The sequence below is a fragment of the Passer montanus genome, unplaced genomic scaffold (assembly GCF_014805655.1).
Source record: "Passer montanus isolate IOZ18808 unplaced genomic scaffold, ASM1480565v1 scaffold4, whole genome shotgun sequence".
NCBI classification, from domain to species: Eukaryota; Metazoa; Chordata; class Aves; order Passeriformes; family Passeridae; genus Passer; species Passer montanus.
Window position 1 is genome coordinate 15,615,520 of NW_024368818.1, and position 24,981 is coordinate 15,640,500.

A 24,981-nucleotide genomic window follows, 5' to 3' on the forward strand; every position below is an offset into this window, starting at 1 on the left:
TATTCCGAAATTTCACTGTAGAACAGACATTTGTTCACCACCTTTTATTAAAGTATTGGAGGTGAGACTGGACCAGCAGAAGAAAGCAAAAGAGCTGTCTTTAGTTATGAAAGAAAATGCTGAGTACACCATGTATCCTGTGCAGACGGGAACTCACTCGAGCTGGGCTCTGAGGGGAGCACTTGACTTGGGGCTCTGTTTGTGTGACAATAAGCCCAAGCTAAGAAAACTGCCCTTCTATAAGATGAATGTAGCCAAGTAGGAGAAACAACAAATCATAAAATCATGGAATGATTTGAATTGGAAAGGACCTCTGAAGCTCATTTAGTCCAAGGACCCTGTGACAAGCAGGGTCATCTTCAACCAGATCAAGTTATTCAGAGCCTCATCCAACGTGACCTTGAGTATTTATTTTCAGGGACAGGGCATTCACCAACTCTGAGCACTCTTTTACCACCATCACTGTGAAACACCTCTTCCTTATATCTAATCCAATCTAATCTAATTCAAACATCTTTCAATTTAACACCATTAGTCCATATCCTGTCACAGCAGGTCCTGTTAAAAAATCTACCCCATCTTTCACTTCGACTCTTCCAAGTACTGCAAGGCCACAACAAGATCTCTGAACAAAGAGAAAGTAGAAGCAGTACCATAGGCACAAGGAAAGCTGTCATGTGAAAATAGAAACACATAAATTAGCAACTGATTAAACATATATATTTATACCCTTATCGATCCTTATCGATAAAGAGACACCTAGGAGAAAGAAAGCTCCACCTACTTCTCCTCACATACTCTACTAAAATGCATTGCTGCTGACCTCTCAATTCTTAGAAACAGCATTAAGCAAAAAAATTCAAACCAGAAAATCAACGAAACACAACACCATCGTTTTAGAGACTAAGGAAACAATGTAAAGGAGAAGTAACAATGAGAAGTAACCGTGCCACAAAAGGAGCTCTATGCTATATCATTGCTTTAGTAAACAAAGCTCCAAGGGGCATTATAGTTCTGAACCACAACTGAAACAACTGGAGAGTACAGCACAATGAACATTTTTTCAAAGAAGTTGCACACAATCTTAAAAATACACCTTACTTAAAACTATAGTCCTGGAAAAAAAGAAGATGATTCCCCTTGAGAAAGGACCAAGGGAAAACATCCTTGTGAACTTGAAAAAAATAGATTGTGGGTAAAAACAGGTGGATAGGATCTATTATAGTCCTAGTATGGCTACAAATAGGACAAAAAAACTTAATAAAATGCACTAAAAGCAAAAGAAAGAAATAAAAAAATTAAATAATTCTTTCATGTTATTAATTAAAAGAACTTCTTATACTTGTCTGCTTTTCAATCAATATTTTGCAATTTTTACTGTGGGAATATTTTTCAGTCCTATGTCAAGGGCAGCCAAGTAGATTTTATCCACAGCTACAACTATGTGGCAAATTCAACAATCTATAGCATAGTCTCCCTAGTGGAGAGGTTGAAGCTTTGTTGCATAAAACTCCTTTGTACAAACTTAGGTTAGCACTGAAATGAATACAGTAGGCAGTACTCACATTCTGACAGATGGGCAATGTGACCTATAAGGTCTTTCCCCATCTTTACATTTTAGCATTCTGTCATTTCTTAACAGCATCATTTTGGCTAGAATTGGGTGTAGAAACACTGAGTAACAAAATAGTCTTAAACTGAATCAAAATAGGTGGGAGAAGTGAGTTATCTAGCAGCAAGTAACACAGCCCTTTTTCTCACAACGCAGGCACAAAAAGGAATACAAAGCAGCACTTTGAAACATGACCATTCCTGGGTTATGGGATACCTTTTAGTTACTCATTTCAAGACATATTTTGTGCTTGGTAAAACACAAACATTTAGGATGCTGCTCTTTGCAGACATGATTAGTAGTGACCTGAAAAGGACTAGGAAAGTTCTGCACTCTCTGAATTTACTGTGTGAAAGTATATATGAAAAGTCACTTATCCCACAAAATGGAACGACTTTCCTTGTACACAAAGACAACATTCATCTTTCACTGTATCAAACAATACACATAACAATCAAAGACACAAAACCTAAAAACTGTCAGAACTGATCTGAGCCAAGATTGAGAAGATGGGTTTGCAAACCAATTAGGCAAACTTCAAACGTCACAACCACCCTTCATGCACTGAACCGCACCCCCCAAAACACTGGAACATTAAATGGTTCAGAGAGTCAAGGCAGCCTCTTCCTCTAGTAATAATAGCAAAAACAGTAACAATAAGAAACATCTCCTGGATATCTGTCTCTGATATGATGGTGGTTTGGTTCTCTTTTTTTAATGGAAAAACTCCAGGAGAGCGCTTTCAGAAATAAGCTTTGATTACTGTTAGAAGGGATAAAGAAAACATTTCCTGGCAAAGGAAAACGAAAGTTATGTGCTATACATCAGGCACTAGAAGAGAACACCTGGAAAAGGACTAAGCATAGCATTTAGTAACACAAACAGAGGAGAGAGTTAGAACACAGGATCAAAGAGCACAGTCCTAAAAATATTCAGCTTCAGGAACTCAGATTTCTCTTGTGCCTGTACAACAGAAAATAATTCAACATCTATCCCAATAAACTGGCATTCAGTCATGAGGCAGCCTTCCCCCCGAAGCATTTGGACAGATCCAGTCTCCTCCTACCCTACCTTTTAGGCACCAATCCCACCCTCCAAATGAAACACATCCCCCTCCTCCAGTAAATTATGATGCCTGCCAGAAATATCACATTTACCATTCTCAGCCTGTTGTAAATCCTGACTTTCGCCATGGGATGTCTGGGAAAAACACACACCTAATGTGATGGTCCTTTCCGAAAACTAAGCAACTTCACAGGCAGGTGCACCAATTCTGAGCACTAACATATAAAAACCCCACTGCAGACCTGACCCTGATACTAAATAAATGTTTGGCTGGGAGGACAAGAAATGGGAACATCGTGTGCTTCAGAGGAATGGGAGAAAAATGACATAGAAAATATTACAGCAAGAAGAACACAGAATCTGTGGGAGGCACAAGGTTTTTTAGGGCAGCTGTAACAAGGAGAAAGCAAGACACTCCAAAGTTAAAGTCAGCCATCCTTCACATGCTATATGCTTTGTGACACATTTTGAAATGTCTTCTTCAATTTTAAGTGCTCTACTCTCACAAAAACAGTGGTTCAAGCATTTTTTTTCTATCAGCCCATCTGTTATTCAAGACCCTTTTGCTCACTTATTAGCTCAATACTGATCTGACACAGCTAGAACTGAGTAATTCTTGAGGTTTTTGATCACATACTCAACAGTTCAGATGCGTGTCTCGTCTGCACAATATTAACATATTTTAATTTAAAAATACCCTATTAAATTTATATTTCATATTAAATGAATGATGAGACATAGAAGAAAAAGAAAAATACTGTATCTTCTTTCCAGTCCAGCATATTCTACCTGGCTTACCTAACCTGCTCACCAAAAGCCATCTGCTATTAAAATACTTCCAGTTCACGTGACATTAATATAAATAAATAGCTTCTTCAAAATACGTGGAATTAGAAGTAGTAACACATATTGATGTAAATATAGAAGAAATCACTTATTTTATCCACAATATACAACATTACTTTGTGCTATCTGGTGATAAGCAGTAATACCCATATCTTCAGATTACATTTATTATAATTTTAAAGCCATATCTCAATTACATGTTTGGTTTTTTTTCAGGAAGTAAAAATTATATGTAATATAGTTTTTTTCTTGACTATTCAAGTAATGATAAAACAGAAATACTGGCAATATATTTTAATTCCAGGTACACAGAACTATGCATTCTCTCCCCCGAAAAATCACCAGCTTTTATAAAATACAATTCTTTATTACTTATCTTTTTATCAGAAACAAACACAGAAGAGCTATGGTCACAAATCTGAGATCATTCAGTTCACCAGACTTCAGTTTAATTCATTCCCCCCCCAAAAAAGCCTAACCCTCAAAACTGAAATTTAAAAACATGCCTTATTTTAGAGATACGTTGCAGTTTTCCTTACCGGGACAAAAGAATCAAATGAACCCTGTTCCCGACTCTCAATAGCTGAAATTGTTTTTAACCAGAGGAGATAGCTTGAAATATCAGATATTTCAGAATGCTCCATACTGAAAGCTGCAAGATTAGCAGGACTGAGGTGAGACAGACTTGCAAAAGGAGGGCTTTGCCTGTGTTACATAAAGTTCTAATTAGATCCTTGGTACAAATTGCTATCCTAAGAATAAAAAGTTAATCAAAAAACTCATTGGAAGAATAGGAGGGCAAGATTAGAGATGAGACAGCTGTGGGACAATAGCACAACTGCTAACTAGATTCTGTGCCACTATTCAGAAGTGAAAATATACATGTGAATATCAAAGTGTTCACTTTGTGTTACTTCGGACTAAACTGTTCACACCTGGTTTACCTCAGTGTGAGGTGGAACTCAGGAGACCTCTCTGTACTGAGATTCAATGCAGCAATCACCTAAATATCAGACCCACTTAATGTCACAGCCAAAATATTTTCAAGAAGAGAAAAAAATTTTGAAAGGAACTGAATACAGAAGTGGCATGAGAACAAGTTTTGCAAGGACTTTTAGTGACAAACTGTAAGAGCCAAGCTACAACAATTTGTTAAATTTGACTAAATCCTAGAAAACTACCCAAATAACCCCAGAATAGCTGATGGATGATTTCTTATCTCTCAAAAAAGTTGCAATTCCAGTCCCCATTTCCAAAATACAGCTGAGAGCTCTCTTTACCTGTTCAGGTTTATTTTCCCTGCACTTATGGCTGGTACTGTAGAAATGAAAGGAGTAGTGACAGGACCCAAGGGAATGGCCTGAAGTTGTGTCAGTGGAGTTTTAGATTACAGATTAGGAAAACCTTCATCACCCAGAGGGTGTTTGGGCGCTGAACAGGCTCCCCGGGGAAGTGGTCACAGCACCAGCCTGGCAGAGCTCCAAGCGTTTGGACAATGCTCTCAGGCACACGGTGTGACTCTTGGGGACGGTTCTGTGCAGGGCCAGGAGCTGGACTCTATGATGCTTGCGGGTGCCTTCGAACTCGGGATATTCTGTCATCCTTCAGAGGCCAGACATGACTGTTTTACCATTGGTAAAATTCAGAGCACACAACTGTTGCAGATTTCAGTAAGGTCAAGATTTCGGTTACAATTATGTTTTAAGGAGGACGGTATAGAATATTTGTAGACTGCTTAGAAAAGTCACACAAAAACTGACATTACCAGGTATTTTCTGGAATCAGATGTCATACTTTGCCAAAGAAGCTCTAAAGCAAATCTCAATGTCAGAGCTCCTAAATAGCCATGATGAAATAGAAATACCACATATGAAGGATGAAATACTGGAAATAACTTCTATATTCTCTGATTCCTTCCCTTCTCACAAAAATGGGTGACCAAAAAGAAGCAGGCTATAATTATTTGTTGAGAGGCAACAGGTGAGAGGAGAGAGATTGAAAACTCCTAGTGCAAGGGACAAGGAAACAAGCGGCCTTAAACACCATCTCATTTACTGTATATTAAACTGTTTTGATTTGTTTCCCAGTAAGTTCATTTTTGATTTCAATATTTTAATTTTTGAAATATTCACAGTTAAATTGAAAAACAAAGTCATAAAGAACAAAATACTTGACAAACCAAGCAAAGTTTAGAAAATAATACTGATATTCTTTAAAAAATAAAGAAGCTGCATTAAGAAAACATTACAGGTTTGCCCAGTTTAGAACAAAATATTTAAAAAATCTTTCACAATGCAGCATAAACACATTTTTGATGAACAGGTTGTCTTTAAAAATTGACATAAAATTTTAAAAGAAAAAAATGTTATTCAGCCTGAAGTCAAAAGTGTATTTTTTTTCCCCAAGAAAACTACTTTCTGAGAAGACCCAAAGAAGACTTTGCAACAAAACCCATGTAGCTTTGCAGAGTGAGGTAAGGAAAGGAAGACCGTGCTGCTTCTCCTCTCTGCTTCTTCACTTAAAATTGCAGTGTTTAATGACAAAATTCTACACTAATTTAAATGTTGTAAAAATACTTCAGTATTAACTAAAATGCAATATCCCTGTAAAGCACATTTTAAAAAATCTCATATTTGACAAAATGAATGTGTTCATTTAGCAGCAATTATAAAATATGTGAACTGTATATAACTAGGAGGAGGTAACTTTTCCTTTCTCTTCAAACTCCTTCCACAACATTCTGTATATTATTTGGTATAAGGGCTTGAACAGGCCTACGGTTTCACCCAGGACAGTTGCTTGCATCAAATTATAGAATCAATTTATAGAATGCTTTAGGTTGGAAGGAACCTTAAGGATCATGCACTTCCAACCCCCCTGCCATGGGCAGGGACTCTTTTCACTGGACCAGGGTACTCAAAGTCCCATCCAACATGGCCTCGAACACTGCCAGGGATGGGGCATCCATACCTCTTCAGGACAACCCGTGCCAGTGCCTTGCCACCCTCACAGTGAAGGATTTCTCCCTCATGTCTAGTACAAACCTGCTTCCTTTTCAGTTTAAACTAATTCCCCCTTGCCCTGTCACAACATACCCCTGTAAAAAGTCTTTCTCCAGACCTCTTGTAGCCCCTTTAGATAACGAAGGGTTCTATGAAGTCTCCTTAGACCCACATGATCAGTATTATTTGCTTCACAGAAAAGTGGAAGACTTGAATGCGAGAGCATAAATAACTCACCAATTCTTCATCAATTTGAAGAGCTCATGTTTCAACCTTTATCATCTAGGACATGAGAGGGAAGGTTTATTGTGAAAATGGCTGCAACTAGTTTGTTTGTTGCATTACCTACTGAGCTTGTAGAATAAAGTTTAACTTACAGAGTACCTTGTCCTGTAAATATGAGCGATCCAAACGGACCGTGACAGACATGGCTGAGACCTTCAGCCAAGCCTCTGTGAAAACATCTTTAATAAAGGAGAGAAAATACCAAGGACAAGAGAATGAGGGAACAATTGGACCAGAGCAGTAATGGTACTACATGGCAAAGAAGGCATACCCACAAAGAGACCACAGCCAATGGATATCCCCATGCTGAGCAGCTGGCCCCTCAGTGGGGCTGCTTTGCTTGTGACAGGAACTGGTGAGATTTCTCTGATTTTATTTCAGTTCATGCACTTTCTCTCTCCTGCTTATCCGACCCTCTCCCTGCTGCAGGGAGAGTGAGAGAGTGGTTCTGTGGGGGCTGCCAGCTGGGGAAACCAAAACTTGATCTAGCAGTTCTGCAATTAAAGCACCCTTCAGAACACTTTCCATCATATTTTTTAAAATGATCTTATGGAATTCCCAAAGCTTTTCCACTATCTCTGAAAAACCACTACAGACATGTAATACCTCAAGTCAAGACAGCGATGACAAAACTTTCATAAAGGACTCATACCGAATAAAGATCAGTGTGACAAAAACTGATGCAACTACATCCTACAAAAGCTCATACAGTTTATACACAAAGACACAACTCTCCAAGTTTTTTCCTTATATCATATAGGAAAAAAACGCATTCCACGTTACTTTATGCCTTGTATGTGTAATGCCATTTATAACAAGTATTTATTTCTATGAAAACAAGTACTGCTGTCAATGAAGTGAATGATAAATAATTTAACTAGTAAAACTACTTTTTATAAGTTAATATAACAGATCAGCTGGGAATAGCACACAATGTCTCCACTGGAGAATTTTAGAAATTGTTTAACTGTACCTCACCTTTTTAAACCTTCCCAACTGGATTACTGCCTTCCTATGAACATTAAAATGTTATATTTTTAAAATAAATCTTAGATAATAGCTATTATAAAGCCTCATTGGAGTTTTGCCAATTGGTTGTTTACAAACTTCTAATGCATTAAGAACAAATGACAGCGATAACTGAGTGGTTTACAAGGGAAATACTTTGCATTAGAAGAGTAAGAACAATATAGCCATTTGATTTTTCATAGAGGTTTATTTATTTATGGTTGCAGAACTATGTGGGCTGTTTAAGTCTGGAGGAATTTGCTAGCTATTCTTACCGAATTTTCAAGGGAAATAAGAATAGAGTAGAGATTGCTGAGTTCCAACCCAAAACTCCTGCATCACAATGTCTGAACTTTTGCATCTAATAATCTCAGGCAGTATTACTACTTTGTATTACTTTCAGATTAACTGATGCTCTGCTTCATTAACTTTTCCCAGTAGCGCTTCAATAGTCAAAGACCAGTCATTGCAGCAATTAAATTTTTTGGTTTTGTGCCTTTAAAACTTTTTTGTTGGATGGAATCTGAGTACAAGATCTCTACAAAAATGTTACTTTCCCCTAGTCTGCCCCTCTTGTTGAAACCCCACTGTTGAAACCCCACTGTCATTTCAAGATGAATTTAAAATTACAAACAAATGAAGAAGTAGAATTTTCTGTGTGTTTGTATTAAATCTTGAAAACTTTTTGTTTTATAATCCTGTCAATTTACATATCAGGTGGATTTTAAAAGGACTTCTTTTTTATTTAGTTTTATGTAGGAATGGAAAAAAAAACAATAGCATGAATTTTTAAAAAGGAATAATTGCAGGCTAGATTGCTGCTTTGCAGTTGAGAAGGGTACTTAACTTTTGGGTTAACTTCAGCATTCAAAGTATCACCAAGTCTCACCAACCCAGACTGTATCAGAGTTATCTGCAGACAGTGTTAAGAACTCTGCTGAACTGTGTTCCACATCAGCAGCTTTTTAATGACCTTCTGTATTTGAGGAAAAATATCTTTAAAAAAAGTTCCAGCTACACTTAATGACTTTTTATGCCATTGCTTTGCTCTTATATTTTCAGCATTTTCTCCTCTTATTCTGAGTTTACCAATTCAGTAGTACAAGAACTGCTTAAACTGTGTTGACCAGCCCAGTACGACATCCCAGCAATAAGGTCATCTCAAACTGCTGAAAGGAACATAATCTATTGATGGAAAAGGTTGAAGTAGTGCTGGTTAAGTAACTGCTTTGTATCTCCAAGTCAGTATGCGCCTCACTCTAAGAGCACAGCCTTGCCTTTAGCTGAAAATTCCAACACACAGAGCAGGCTGATGCAAACTGCCCCACTTGAACAAAGAACCCACTGCATCTTTCTACAGTAATATGAAGAGCCACTAACCTCAAAACAATGGAAATCTTAGCAACAAACCCACACTCATGGACCCAGGAAGTCACTGAGACTCCCCATAAAGGTCACTGAGCTTGATGCTGCACCTCAAGGGTGGCCACAACCAGCAAGGACGCTTAAAGTTCCAACAAGAACAGATTTCAGACACCCTTCCACATAGCTGAGTTAAAACTTAGAGCTGTTCAACAAATTGTGCAGGTAGGTTCAGTCTAGCTGTTGCCTTAGGACTAAGCTATGACAAAGGGGTTGAAAATTAAGCTCTACCTCTGTTCTAAGTACAATCCAAAAAAACATTTGTTAACCTTCCTACCTCAGCCTTCCCAGTGTGAAATGAAATGAACCTTGACCTAACTCACAAATCTATCAGAAAACAAAAGAATCACATGGAGCTGTTCCTTCTGAGGCGCTTACAGAAATGTCAAGACATCAGGTAGTAATGACATCTGGAGAAAACAAACAGGACCAATTTTGCTTTCATCACCTCGCCTGCCCCGGTTGGTTGCTGAATACCAACTAATACTTCAGTCTGCAAAAAGAATTTCCTGCATCTCTGTAGTTTTATTATTGCTTTTATTATTAATAACACCAAAACCTAGCTCCTTTACCCCTCATCCCTGTGCTAGCAAATGTTTTTGCTGTGGCAATTCTGTTACCTTTTGCATTTTGCTGGTTTGTCAGATTTGCTGAACCCTCAAGTGCAAGAGGTAACATGATGAAATAGAAACTGGCAGAAAGTACATTAAAGTTATTATCACCTGAGGACAAATCCTGGCAAGTGAACCACAAGAAATAAGATTTCCATCTGGAAATCAGACAAAGAGCATACAGGTAAACCCAGTAATTCCACTACTGCTTTGGCAACCATTCAAAAATGTGAAAATACAGATGACTTATGAGAAAAGAAATGTAGGAGTAATGGGACTCTTCGAGAAGAAGACAGAAAGGAGCAAAGGTGAGAAGGAAAACAGATAGTAAATTTCAGATACTAAATGCAGTACCAACATGCATTTTGAAAGGGCATTATATAAAATGAGCAGAAGGAAACCTTTTGGTTAGAAATGACAAGGGCTACCATCAGAGGATACAAGGACCAAAGAATTATGAATCTGAGGAGCTTTTTAGGTTTTGTCCATTCAGCAAAATATTTCTGCAATTCTGCATCTTCAACTACTACTAAGAGCTGATTAATTTCTTTCTATATTCTCCATATGATTAACATGACATTTTATTTCTTGGTACACAAATTAGCTTAGCTGATAGACAGCAACCAGTGCTTAAAACCAAAATAACTAGGAGTGATAACCTCAATTTCCAGCACAAATTATTTAAAAAGTAATGTGTGAATTCCAGTTTTGTGCTGACTACATAGACTTAAATGCATCTCAGCTAAAAGAGATCCACTGAGAATACTGCCATGACAACTTAAAGGAAAAAAAAGACAATATTTTGCAGATTTATGCCTGCAGAAGTGATCAGATTGCTTCTACCTTTATACTTGAAGAGGATGAGCAAGCTAGTAACTGCCCCAGAGGCAACTGCAGTGGATCATGACTTTGCTTAATATGTGTAGTAGATCTACACCTGGTACATTACAGAAAAACTATGGTGCAGTCAAATCGACACACAACAAACTGATATTGCTCCACTTTGTATTTCTATTTCTTCTTTGATATCTTTAAAGATTTAAAAAATAACTATTAAAAATTAGAATAATAATTATAGTAAACTGTATCTTTTTTCAAAGTTGTACATTCTATAGGCCAGGGTTTTCTAAAATGCCCAGTGGGACCATAGGAACTCATGAGGTTCAACAAGGCCAAGTTTTGAGGTCCCATACCTGGGCCAGGGCAACCAATGACATCAACACAGTCCAGGGAATGAAATGTATTAAAAGCAGCCCTGCAGACCAGGATTTGGGGGAACTGGTGGATGAAAGGTTAAATGTGACTGGTAATGCGTGCTTGCAGGCCAGAAAGACAACTGTACCCTGGGCTGCATCCAAAGAAGCTGTTAGAGTGTGCAAAGGAAGGCCACGATGATGGTGAAGGTCCTTGAGGGGAAGCCACATGAGGAGCAGCTGAGGACACTTGGTCTGCTCAGCCTGGAGCAGAGAACCTGAGGGGAGACCTCATTGTGGTCTATACATGCTTATGAGGGAAAGAGATGGGGCAGACACTGATCTCTTCTCTCTGGTGACAGGAGCTGAGGGAACTGCACAAAGCTGTGCTGTGGGAGGTTTAGGTTGGACATTACGAAAAGGTTCATCAGGCCGAGGGTGCTTGGGCACTGGAACAGGCTCACCACGGAAGTGCTCACAGCACCAGTCCTGACAGAATTCAAGGAGCATTTGGACAATGCTGTCAGTCATGTGGGTGTGATTCTTAAGCCTTTCCTGTGCAGCACCTGCCTCTGAATTTTTGCCTGAGCTAGTGGTATAGAGACCATTCAAAAACACAGCAGCAAATGAGGCAGCATCAGCCCCAAACTGAAGATAAGACCAGGGCTCTGTTTTTCCGACTAACTTCTTACCGAACATCTAGATAAAAAAATTGTGGTTCTTTTTCTTTCAAAATGTCATTTGGCCATTTGATCCTGTGTGCCCAATTGCAGTCTCACAGAGTATGACAAGTGACTTCTACACTCATGACTGCAAGACATAGATTTTGATAGAACCCAGATGTGTCCACTGAGCAGAAAGTGAAAACATAAAGAGAAAGGGAAAAAGTCATCTCCCAAATTCTCCATTTCTTAAGTGAAACATTATTACTTCTGAATTCTTGGAGGCAGAAACAAGCTTGATATGTTTCTGTGCTCAGCATGGGGAGGTCCCTGAGCACTGCTGTGTTGTCAAAACCAAACTGCATGCACCAAATTGCACATCAGTGTGACTACCTTTAGAAGAGGCAGCTGTGCTGGGAGATGACCCTTATCACATGCTTCTGCTCTCAACTTTGTCCAGGCACTAGAAGCTGTGCTAGTGGACATCAACTGGGCCATGAAATAGGTCTCTCAAACACCTATTTTATTTTTTTCCCCAAAGTAGGCTCTGCAGAATGAAAAAAAAGTAAAAACAGAGCTTAGACCTTATATTTTCAATGAATGTGATCAGCTCTCAGGTGAGTGATGGTCACAACACAAAACCTGGACAAACCAGCACATGTATAAATAATAATTCCTGTTCCTGTGATCATGAATGCAAGAAATAGCAGCTCAGTATAGAACATTTATTGGAATTTAAAACCAAAACCAATGTAAACAAGGAGTCTGAAGAGAGAACAAGAATGTTAAAAGCCTCAGTTTAACTGATTTCATACCTGGCTGCAAGTAGCTGCTCCGGGAGGGCAGCTACAGGAATCCTGAGACACGACACCATCCTGCTCTCATTTGAAATGCATAATGAAAATCATTTGTCTGATATTCTGTTTGACCAATTATATGAACAATTTCAGCTGCTGAAGTAACGTGCTTCTACTTGTACAAATACTTAATCAGAAAGGCAAAAATCTGTATTGAAAGTACAATAATATCCAAATCAAAACCAGCTGGTTTTTTGCTAAATTGGATTTTGTACTGTATTCATAGCTGGCTCCTGTAACTTAAAAGAAAGCTTATACCAGATTTTGAATTTACAAAAAGGATTATTTTGTTTGTTTTTCTAATGTTTGGTTTAGATATTACAGGACCTTGGTTTTCAATGCATAAAGAATTCCTTTTTTAATCCCTGTATTTTCAACTCACAAAACGATGGAAGATTTTGAAATTAGATGACTATTGAGACAACTATTCTGATTAACTATAGTAATTTATTAAAAATACTTATACAAAAAGATAAATGAGTATATCTTATTAAATTTATAAGCTCTACTGTAATAATCTATGGTTTATTTTAAACCAAACATGTTCTTAAAAGCAAAGTAATTGAGTCCATATTCCTTTCTTGACATTTGCTTGGCTTTATTTTCATTATCCTTCATCCAAAAGTCAGATGCACACATGGGGAAACAGAGATAAACTGGCAAACTCTTTAAAATTTTGTCACTACTATAACCAGACACTCCCTTTAGTTTTTTAGGGGTTTTGTTTGTTTTTGGTTGTATTTTTTGGTGGAGAAGTCTGATATCTTTGTACGCCAGCACAGCAGAGAGAGACATTTCCAATAGGGAAATCAATTTTCAGGTTGTGTCTTCAAGGCACGCCAAAATAGCTGAGATCAATTCTATCTCAATCTGAGCCATTGCTCAGTGTCCAGCTACAAATTGTCATGCATCACCCTTCACTTCCTTTGTTTGGATCAGATCAAAGCCACCTTGCTGAGTTGCTGTAAAGAGTTTGCATCTTAGAATGCCCAATTTAAATGTAGTGGAACATTAGACACAAAGCCCAGCCATGGTTATCAAGCCTTTATCCTAATAATTTCATGCAAGCCATAAGACAACCATTTCAGGGTGTTTTTTCGTTTTAGTGCAGAGAGCATCCAGTTTATCAATGCTGTTGACATGCCACCAAAGTGCTCCAGAAACCTCATGAAGCAGTCTAAGAGACAGGAAGACTAAAATCCTATTATGTGGCCTTTGCCATCAGAGTACTATAGGAAAGATTAAAAACTTTCCTGTGTTCTAAGTTCCTGTGGTAGCAAGGATCTACTTAGGTGAAAATGCCTGGATCGTCCTAGGAGTGAATTATGTGGCATGGCAGAATATAGAAAAAGTGCAGGAAAAATAAAAGGTTTTGAATTTCTTTGGGGTGTACCAGTTTGGGCTTCTAGAGAAATGTGCCCGTTCTCAAATATGATGAACAGTTTATGCATGGATGAATAAACATGGCAAGTATTAGACAAAATTATCAATAGCAGGAGAACTATCAGAACACTTGTGCAGTTTTGGCAATTACCAATGCTATAAACCCTGTCCAAACCCTACAATTCCCTTTCTATGTCCCCTTTCATCCCCCCTCTGAAAATCCCAGCAGCCAAATTATATGTCGAGGGGAGAAAATGTTCTTGGCTTTTTTGGGCATCTAGGAGGAGAAACTTTGAAATACAGGTTTAAATAAATGCAATTCTAAACATGGTGCAACAAATGCAAATTAGGAATTAAGATATTTATGACTGAACAATTAGCAGGAGCCAAATAATGTATTATTAAACTGTAAATCATTAGTCTCATTGGTAAGTACAGTACATAGTGTATTTAAAGGAAAATATATGGAACATCTTGCACACAAATACTCTCATGATATGTGTAACCATGCCTATTTCTTGAATTTCTTTGCTAAGACTTAATATTATGTATTATCAAAAATATTAACACTGATAAAGACCTGATACTTTAATAGAAGGAGACAGAATATTATTTAACAAATGAAAAAATAACCACTTTTTTTTTACTTTGAGAAGTTTGTCTTTGCAGTGGCCTTTGTAAAGCAACACTACATTATCAATCAAGGCAGGGATTGCTGAATTATCTCCTGTGAGATGGTGGAAATTCTGGAATGACTGACACCCACACCCCCAAGTTCCTGAATCTGAAGACCACAAAGCCTCCTAAATAACACTGATGTTTTCTTTTTCCTTTCCTTAAAAAAAATTAAACAAAAAAAAAAAAAAAAAAAAAACCAAAAAACCCAAAACAAACAGAAACAACACCAGAACAAAACAAAAAACCAAAATACCCTTAAAACCCAAAACAAAACAAAAACAAAAAAACAAACAAACAAAAAAAAAACCCCAAAAAACCCAAAACAAACAGAAACAACACCAGAACAAAACAAAAAACCAAAATACCCTTAAAACCCAAAACAAAACAAAACCACCAAAAAAGGAACTTTCATGTTTAAAGGGAAAGTCCTACTGTGGCCTCAGCATATTTAGTTTCTGGAGTTTCTGACCTCTTCATTGCATGCCATTCAAATTGGAGTCACATGAACAACCATTAAGCTAAGGAAACACATTTCCAAACAATTACAGAATCATAGAATCGCTGAGGTTGGAACAGACTTCTAAGATCACTGAGTCTAACCATTAACCTAGCACTGCCAAGCCCACCACTAGACCATGTCCCTACCCAACACATCTACGAGTCTTTTAAATGCCACTTCCCTGGGAAGGCTCTTCTGCCTCATTTCATGTTACTTCTGACCAGGAGTGTTTCCTACATCACATAGGAAATTGCTGGCCTCAACAGGCTGAGCTTTGATCTCCTTTTTATGCCAAACATAACTGCTATGAATTCAGTAGTAACAAAGATTTCCTGGTTTTGGTAGAAGAAATAGGTTCAACATGAATGCAAAAACCAAAGATTTTTTAAAGCAGCTGTCCTGGGAGAGAATCAGATCTGAATGCCACCTAGAATGGTGCAGACTTCTCAAAGCCCTCTGTCAGTGAGATGGACTGGATACAGGAATTGTTAGAACAATATCACTCATCTTCAAAAGAATATGATAACAGCTTTTTTGTTTCTGCATTTGTACATCTCTTACACAGCAGCTGCACAGATTGCTGACAATGTTTCAATGACCTCACTTCTATGAATGCAGCATGAGGATCGAGCCAAGGCAAGATGCTGAATGAAGAGCTGTCATCTAAATCCACTGATAAGAGCATACCACCCTGAGCTTTTTTCCTCATGAAAAATTGCCCTGCTATTCCTATCAAAACTTGAGCTCAAGTTATACCATCTAGCTCTCAACTGCCTTAAAGATTAAAAAGAAAAAAAAATAGTGTAAAAGTCAATTATTGCTCTTTATTTGCTGTTTAACTGCTATTTTACTGGCACTTGAAGACACTAGATTAGAGGGAAAAGCTCTCCCTTGGCTAAGTGAAACAGCTTGATGTAACTTTATAGCCGGGAGGGGCTTGCCAGAAGAATGGCCAGTTGTGTGTGGGAATCTGTGAACTGAAAGGAGTGATCTAAGCTTTCTAAAACACAACCCATGATAAATAATTTCTTCATACAGCTCTAAGAGCCAGTCTCTTAGAGAAGACCTTTTGCATTAGTACTGAGGCTGAATGCCTTAAAGCAAGCTCCCACTTCATGACACCATGCAAAGAGCTCTCAAATGAAATACTGGAATTTCAGCACTAGCCCCAAAGACCTTCAAACACAAAAGACTGGTCTCAGTGGATCCTTCAGACTTTGGCTGCTCGCTGCCCTTTTAAAGTCATGCCACATCTATAGCCTAGGCTTAGCTCACAATCCTCTACCAGGTAACAAAACATAACTATTTCTTTCTAAAGAGCTTATTTCTAAAAGTAGAAATAGTTTCTTCTAAAAGAAACTGACTACAAAAAACCTTTTCTGATATTGATTGTAGAAAAATCCCCAACCAACCAAAAAAGTCATCAAACCTGATATTGACAGTAAACTGTCAATAAAAAAGCAGGTCAACATTTACACTTCTTTGGAAGTTTTTGAAACAAAGCACTTTTGCACTTTTGCAGATGACACATTCAGGATGCTGTCTGCTATGAGATTATTTTCTCTGTGAACATATCATAATAGAAGGGCTGAAAATTTTATAGCAAATAATTAGCTAAATTTCAGTGAACTCCAATAACGCCTTCTGAACTGGGAAACAGCCAAAGATGGGAATCTACTTCTAACCTTCCCTCCCCATCAAAAGGATAATCTTGAGCTCATGGAATCCAAAGACTCATATTAGGAATGTGTTTAGAGGAGGACCTCCTCCTTACGCACCACACAAAGTAAAATTCACACTTCGGACTTCCTAAAACAAGAACAAGCAACACAAACTCTGCAAATTTCTCTTCAATCTACAGTCAGGGCAATAGAGACTCCTATCCCTCTGTTCCTTCTGCACAAAGAAGACAAAAATATTTCCAAGCAACAGGGACATCTAAAACTTGCCTATTAATTTACTTTTCACTTTCCCTCATTCCTTTTTCTTTCAAATAAAGAAGCAAAACTGTGAATGTGTTTGTCAAAAAGGAATGGAAGTTAAAAGTCAAATTAGGTCTTGGAATCAAATTTCCATCTAAACATGATTTCAACTCACTTTCAAAATTCGGGGGGGTTGGTATGTGATTTTTTTTGGTTTTTGTGTTTTGTTTTGTTTTTTTTTTCCTTAATTCTAAGTTAATTTCTCTTTGGATACACAGAGAGAATTCTTGTAACCACAAGTCAACATGACATTACAAGCAAATAAAACATGTAAGCCAGCAAAGCAAAATTTTTAAGACAGTTGTAATATCAATACTACCAGAGTGACACTCTTTGCTCCAACATACTAACGAAGAAACTGGCAAAGAAAATGGAATCGTGTACTTCTCAATAAAATCAACACTTCTGTCAGGATCAGGATGCCAAAGTGCACATTAGCAACAGCTGTCAAGCACAAACTCTAGGAAAGAAGGACCTGTGAACCCCATTTGGTACAACAGTACTATCAAGAAGCAGTTTCACAAGGTGTTCTGTCTTTCCTACTTATGAAGAAAGTAGTCTCTCCTAAAAGAAGTCAAGCAGAAGAAAAACTTGATCAGAACTCCATGTAATAAAGCAATCCATCTTGAAAGCTACCAAAGTCTTATTTATTCTCACATTTACACATTAGACAGAAATTTAAAATAAATTCTCCTTTTTTCCTCTTCCTTAGGGCAGCAAATTAACTGTTCAACTACATTGCTTTATTTTAGCAAGAAAGAAAGATATCTCCATCAACAGAGCTCTCAACAAACATGACTGACTTCCACTTGTATCCCCAAACTAGGGAGAAGTAGAATGGCAGTCCTATAACGTTCTCATATTGTTTCCATGCAATATCATTGATGATTTTCTATTGTTGCACATACAACAATACACGTGCACACACACAAACAAATGTACACACACTCCTCCCTTCCTGCCCATACCTTACACAATGCTTACTATGCACAGAGAAAAGGAGACTTTTATTTGAAACAAACTATCTCTCAACTCTGTGACACTGAAACCACAAGTATTTGCCCAAGTACATCAGTCCACCCCCAGACACAGTGATAAATGCATTCTAGACAGAACCCAAGAAAGACACCTTCCTAAACAGAGTAAGGTAGCTGGCCTTCAGAACATACAGTAAAGCAAGTTTCCAGAACAAAGTTCTGTATTCAACATAAGAAGTACATAAACATGAATAATTCCACATTATCTAAACACGTGAGGATGAGATCATAAAGGTATTAAAAACACTGAAATAACTTTACAGTACATCTTAGAAGGACCTTTTTGTTTTTGGGTTGTTTTTTTTTTAAATGCTCCTACATTTTCTCGTTATAAATTCTGTACCTTTGAAAGTCAGGGTGCTTTTACATTGAAGGTATTTTTTCCTTCAAGCTTTTTCCAAATCAAAAAGAGCCTAGGAAAATATTTAGAACTTTTTATAATTCAAATTTGAAAAAACTTGAATTTGATGCTTTATATATTATTTTAACTTTGGCTTTATTCCAACATAAACAGCTGTATATGCTTTGTATATGAAAGAAAATATAGAAAATATTTTCTAGTCACATGCAACATTTTGGTCACTCAAAAATATAACAGAAAGCTTAGTTTTTCCACTTGATACTCAATTTGAGAGAATAAAAGAAGCTTTTTTATAAAACAATCATTTTCAGTCAACAGAACATCACTTTTTCAGACCATAAGACAAGATAAAATACAGCTACACTATCTGACAATCCTTTGCCTTATTGCTGTTCTGTAGAGTGAAAATATATGAAAACCATTTCCATGAAAGAATTGATGTAATATCTAAAGAGGGTGCCCATGTTCAGTGTGGGCTGAGCCTAGTTAAACTGTAGTGTACACTTTATCAGTAAGTAGAGATATATTTCAAAAATTTATTTCAGCAATATATTCTGCCCTTTTCTTCTGTGAAATACTGACAAAAGCATTCTATGTTGCCATTTTTTGAATAAGCTGAAAGTTTTCTATGTGAGACATGAAATGAATCAGTGGAGGTAGTTTTAATGCTCTTTAGTATTAACCATCCGATGAGTGCCACTGAGATTCCTATTTCACAGTGCTGGGTTTCAGTCTAGTTCTTACAGGTAATTATACACATCATAGACCCTGCTTGGTTTATATTTGCAAATACACTGCCCTGCATTTAAATAAAAATCAATAGCTTTGTGAAAACTAAAGAGCTATTTCATATTTATTAAATATTTCCACTGCATTTGAAGTTCCAAAGAGGAGAAAAAGGTCACCCTTTCTCTTAACAGTAAATCTACCACCCCCCTCCCTCGTGTTGCCTCTTAAAATATTATTTTAACTCCATGCGATATTTGAAAACAAACTGTTTACAGAAGCTCCCAAAATCCATTACACATGGGAGCTAAACACATCAGTTCTATACACCACAGTGGAATATCAAGTCTGCAGAACCTGGAGGCACAAACCAAGATATTTTAACAAGAAAACCTTTCCAAGAACAGCCCACAATTTTCACAGGTATCAGAGAAGCAATACCCAAACACAGATATGACCACCCCACACAGCTGGCATATAAAATTTCCAGAATAAACCACTAAACACACATCGGGACACGCCACAAAAAGTTGTCGACACCAGCAAACCTCACTTTCTCTCCCCGGAGCATCCTCTAAGTCGCCTGCAGAGTGAAGAATCGGCTCACCTGCACCGGGGGGGCCCAGCCGTGGGCACAGCCGCACTCGGACCACCACTGCCCCGGGCCGCCCTGGGGCTTGGCCGGGCATTTGGGGGGGCTCTTCCGCACCGCGTCCCACAGCGGCACCAGCCTGCCCCGGCCCCAGGAGGGCAGCGCCGGAGCGCCGTGCGGGAGGCCCGCCGGGGGCTGGTGCCAGCGGCAGGCGCAGTGGGCATCCCTGGCGGCGGGGGGCACATTCCTGCCCCCGTCCGAGCCCTCGGCGGCCCTGCCGCAGCTGTGCTGCCGGGGCAGGCGGCCGTGCATGGCTCGCCCTGCCCGCGGCGCAGCGCGGGCTAGCGGCGGGGCATGGCGGGGCCCGGGCGCTGCCCGGCGGCCCCGAGTCACGGCCGGACTCCACTCGCGCAGCCACTTGACAGCATCCCCGCTGCAGGCAGAAGCAATCAATGCTCCGCGTGGCCGGGACGCGCGCCTGCATCCCTTTCTGGATGACAAACCACGGGAAGGGATGGGGCGGGGGGGGATGCAACAACCAACAAAAACCACTCTTGCAATTTTCAGGAAGATTTAGTCATTTTCTAGCTGACCCTGACGCGAGTCACAGGCACCCTGCTGAAGCACATTTATATGTACAAGCTTTACAGGCAAAGTGCTTTCTTGTGGAAATAGCATCTAGACAAAGTACTGAAAAAGATACTGCTTTACCAATGATCCAAACAGGCGCGGGAGTGTTGTTGTCCCTGCATGCCTGAAAAGACCTTGTCAACAAAATTGCATCAGAAGATGCAAATGACAAGTCCGGGAAGAATGTTATCTGCCCTAAATGCTAAACCACAGCATGAACGACGCTATGTGCTAATGTGCACCAAACACAGCGCAGAGAGCAAGAGGCTGAATTTAAAAATAAAGCCAAAAAGACCTATGCCACAAATGAACAACTCTCCAGCATCTTATATACGTAACGTGAATATTTTGTGCGTGCATGTGTGTGTGTAAGGACCTCAAGTTTCTGATTGATGTATCATTTTCTCTTCTGTTTTTCACCCCTTAAATTCTTTGGTGCTTGCCAATAACCTTTTGTGCAGAGTTTTCTGTAAATCCCCTCTTGGATTTTTCTTCCTAATACAATCTCTTTTCCTTAAATTATCCCGAATATTTTCTGTGAGAGTATTTTCTTTTATTTCTTCTTATAGAATGACAGAAGTGTAAAGTGAACAAATCTGGTCTGATTATTCCAAGCACCTTGAGATTTTTAGGGGTGTTTTCCAGTCTCAGGTACCTCCATCCTTAGGCCTGTAAGACACTCATTGGGTCATGGATTTATGTCATGGACATATGTGTGTACTTTTTTTAGATTTTCTTTTAACTTAAGCATATTTCAGGTACATTTAACCATAGGAAATAACAAATTGATTTCTAAAAATAAATACAGGAATGTGTAACAATACTTTTGGGCCTGTTGGTGGTCAACTAGGATTTCTATGGTGTTCACACAGAAACACACAGAAATTAAAAAGAATTAGTAATATATATAGTTTTACTATTACAAAGTCTAAAAAAAAATCTACTTTTGAAGACTTCAAAGACAAAGACAACTCTATTTGATTTCAAGTGATATATGAATTTTTACAAATGCACTGATGCAAAAAAAAAAACAACCAACTGATTCAGTTATTTAATTCCTCCTACAGAGCTAACCTAAAATTCCTCAAAATTTAGATATTGCTAAAATGCATAACAATAAACCCTGGCAGTAATTCTTGTATAAAAAAAAAGAATTATGGCAGTGCTTTAACAGTGGAGAAAATATTTTGACAACATCGCAGTTCAAATTGCTGCATATGAAACTCACATCGGTTTTAGCTGTATTTCCATTCAAGGTGCTTGTCCCACTTTTACTAAACTGATGTGATAATGCAAGGTTTATTTTGAACTCCACTGAACAGCCAAAATCATGCACCATACAGTCTCACATAACAAAAGCTCAACTGCAAGAACTCACAGAGCTTGGCATAGAATTCAGGTCACTTCATGTTTAAAAAAGAAATATTAATGCACTTCTGAATTGCAAGCATAGATGTGGAAGCCAGCACTTAAAAACCTGAGCTAAGGGAGTCTACAAGAAAAACATTGCTACATGTAAAGTAAATGTAAAGTTACATAAGCCTGAATCCATCTTCTGCAGTTTTACTCAAGCATAAGAAGTAAAGGTGTGTGAGCTGTCCAGAAAGCTGCTTTCCTCTAGTGCTCGAGGGAAATTCAACCCTGAACACCTAAAAACTTGTCTACCAGAAAGTAATTCAAGTCATTACTGCACCACTTCCAGCAGGACTACCTTGATTAAAGAAATATATGTATTGGCATAATGTGAAGCTGTAAATAATATTTATAAAACTGTAATGTACTTATTTATGTATCATATATATATACATATAAAAAACAAAACACTAATAAAGCCAAATTCAGTTTTTAGTTTTTGTTTCCATCATTGTAGACCTATATTAGCAGTGTCCATCACCTTAAAACCATCAGCCTTTTGGTCACTCAGCAAGCTACCTAGTTCACCCCAGATTATCCCAATGCTGTTCCAGCTTCCTCAATATAAAAAAAAAAAAAAAAAAAAAAAAAAAAAAAAACTTTTGGTCACCCAGCAAGCTACCTAGTTCACCCCAGATTATCCCAATGCTGTTGCTGTTCCAGCATCCTCAAATATTAAAAAAAAACAAAAAAAAAAAAAAAAAAAAAAAAAAAAAAAAAAGCATTAATAGGTATTTCCAAGCTATTTGGAGGAATCTGAAAAACTGCACAAGTAACCAAAAAACCGAAAAAAAAAAAATCAAAAAAGCTACTCAAAATAATGTACAATATATGTAAAAATCAGGGCAAGCAATGGCTACAATGGGATTAGGGATTGTAAAGAATCTACACATTTCATGATCAGACATAGTCTGTAGACCACCTACACACAAAATTTTGGGTAAAGTCAACTGTTCCAGAGCACTGAAAAGTCTATCACAAACCTGCCTTGCCCTATATTTTAAAAGCAGTGGATGAACTTTTAGCAACTGTAGTGCACCCCAACCAGAACAGTGAAGGACTATAATGGCATCCTTTTGACTGTAACATTCATGTTAAAACAGTATATTTGAAGTAGCCTCTTATCAAAATATGAAAAAGGGGTTTTTTTCCAACAGAATTTGACACCCCTGAACATAGCCTAGAAGTGCTGGGTAGGTTCAGGGTATTTCATACTTCAAAAATTAGTGAAGAAAAGAATTCGTACAAATAAATTATTTTAGTGCCAACACTTCTTTAAAAATGTTGTCACTGCCTATGTGAGAGAAAACCACTTGAATATAGGATGCATATGTGCAACAAATTGCCAGACAACATGGTAAGATGGGTTCAAAAGATAATGCAATTTCATCCGCTGTAATTGAACCATTGCATTAGAGAGGATGGCACGCACCCCTGGATGAACTGGGATTAACACGTGCCTCAAATCCACGTGCCCAACTGTCACCCTAATTTGGGAATAACCCAAACCAGTGCACAACACAAAACTGAATGTTGTACAAGACAGGATGTGAACTGTGTTTGACCCAATACTGTTGTGGAAAAATCTCACTAATTTTCTTTTCAAATATTAAGTAGGCATGACAAAATGGAGCAAATAGATTTAGCTGATATTGTACCAGCACAAATAACTGTAACTGGATTACAGCAAAGTTGGACATACACCAAAAATAAATGCTGAGAATAATTTGCTTCAGGCAAAAATGTGCATATGGGAAAGAAAAAGTGCATATGGGAAACAAAAATTATTAATAGAGTTCTGAAAGGGAAGCTAGAATCATGGGCAAAGATGATTTAGATGTAGTAACAGATTTTTCCCTCCAACCAAGAATGGAATGTTATGCAACCATAAAAAAAAAAACAGAATAAAAGGAGAGTAATCAACATAGACTGGACCAATGTATTAGAGATCCTAAATTTCTGTAAATACTTTTCTTGAAGGAAAAAAAAATTGAGCAATTACTAACACAATAGAAAAACTACTGAAATAAGTCAACGGCAATTTCTTTGCAAGTTTTTTGTTTGGTTACTGAGATGCAATCTTGTATAGAAATAATATTCTCAGTGGTGACATGGGCTAGAAGGAATGGTTATGATTAGTCCAAGATCAGGCCAGGAGCCAATTTATCTGGCAAGTGTCATTGTTATCATTGTGTACCCAGGAAATCTTGGAAAAATAATTTGATTGCCATAACTACTCATATGCAAAATGAAAAAAAAATCAAAAAACAATGCTTCATTTCAAAAAACCAGAACATAAGAAGTGAAATAAAACAACTCAGCTTCTATTTCAGGTCTGTCTACTCCTCTCTTCTTCTTGGTATTCAAGGCAAGAAACATGCAGGAGTACAACACTAAAAATAAAGCAGTAGAAGAAGAAAAATATAATAAAAGACAGCTGTTTTAAAAATTCACCATTAAGAAAATGCCATTGGAAACTTATCAATTATTTTAAAGAGTAATATTTTGTTTACTTCAAAAAAAAGTATGGTACCCATATCCTTTACACAACAGGATGGGTCTCAATTTTGGAAGTTTTGCAGAAAAATACCAGCACAGCACTGAGACACAGCTGCCTGCACAACGTATCTGTCTGTGTGATCAAGGGCACAGAGTCTGTGTTCTTTTCATTTTTATCAGAGGCTAGAAAAGCTTAAGGAGCTACAAACACAAACATATCAATTTTCAGTGTTAGCTGCATGTCCTAGGGTTAACATAAGGACAATCATTTAGAAATCAAGATCCAATGAAAAAGAAAAATGACAAGCATTTGGAAGGGAACTATATCAAGAGAAGAAAACAACCCTCAGCTGGGAATATTAAGTCACACTCAATCATGTCAAAGCTGGTGGAGAACAGCGCAGCAGGTTTACCAATTTCACATCCAAGTGCATCAAAGAGTCATAAAATTTCAGTGGCGTGAAATACAAGAGCATTTCCATGCCAATACAGGAACCTCCCTTACTGGACCTGCTATTTTCTCGTAGAGGTGTTGTGCTGGATTCAGCTGGAGCAGATGTAATTTTCTTCACAGTGGCTGGTACGGGGCTGTGTTTTGGATTTGTGCTGAACACAGGG

At 37.9% G+C, this 24,981-nt stretch overlaps 1 protein-coding gene across 28 annotated transcripts in view; it reads right to left on the minus strand.

Moving 5' to 3' along the window:
• Positions 1-24,981, minus strand: part of DLG2 (discs large MAGUK scaffold protein 2) — a 982,417-nt gene that overhangs the window by 398,910 nt on the left and 558,526 nt on the right. For 5 of the 28 annotated variants that reach the window (XM_039718608.1, XM_039718606.1, XM_039718605.1 and 2 more), the window contains exon 1: positions 19,837-20,248. The exons of the other annotated variants lie outside the window; for them this stretch is intronic. In XM_039718608.1, the coding sequence (XP_039574542.1) occupies positions 19,837-20,133 (297 nt within the window). In that variant the 5' untranslated portion in view covers positions 20,134-20,248. Of the gene's footprint in view, positions 1-19,836; positions 20,249-24,981 lie in introns of those variants that run through there. 28 annotated transcript variants of the gene reach the window in all.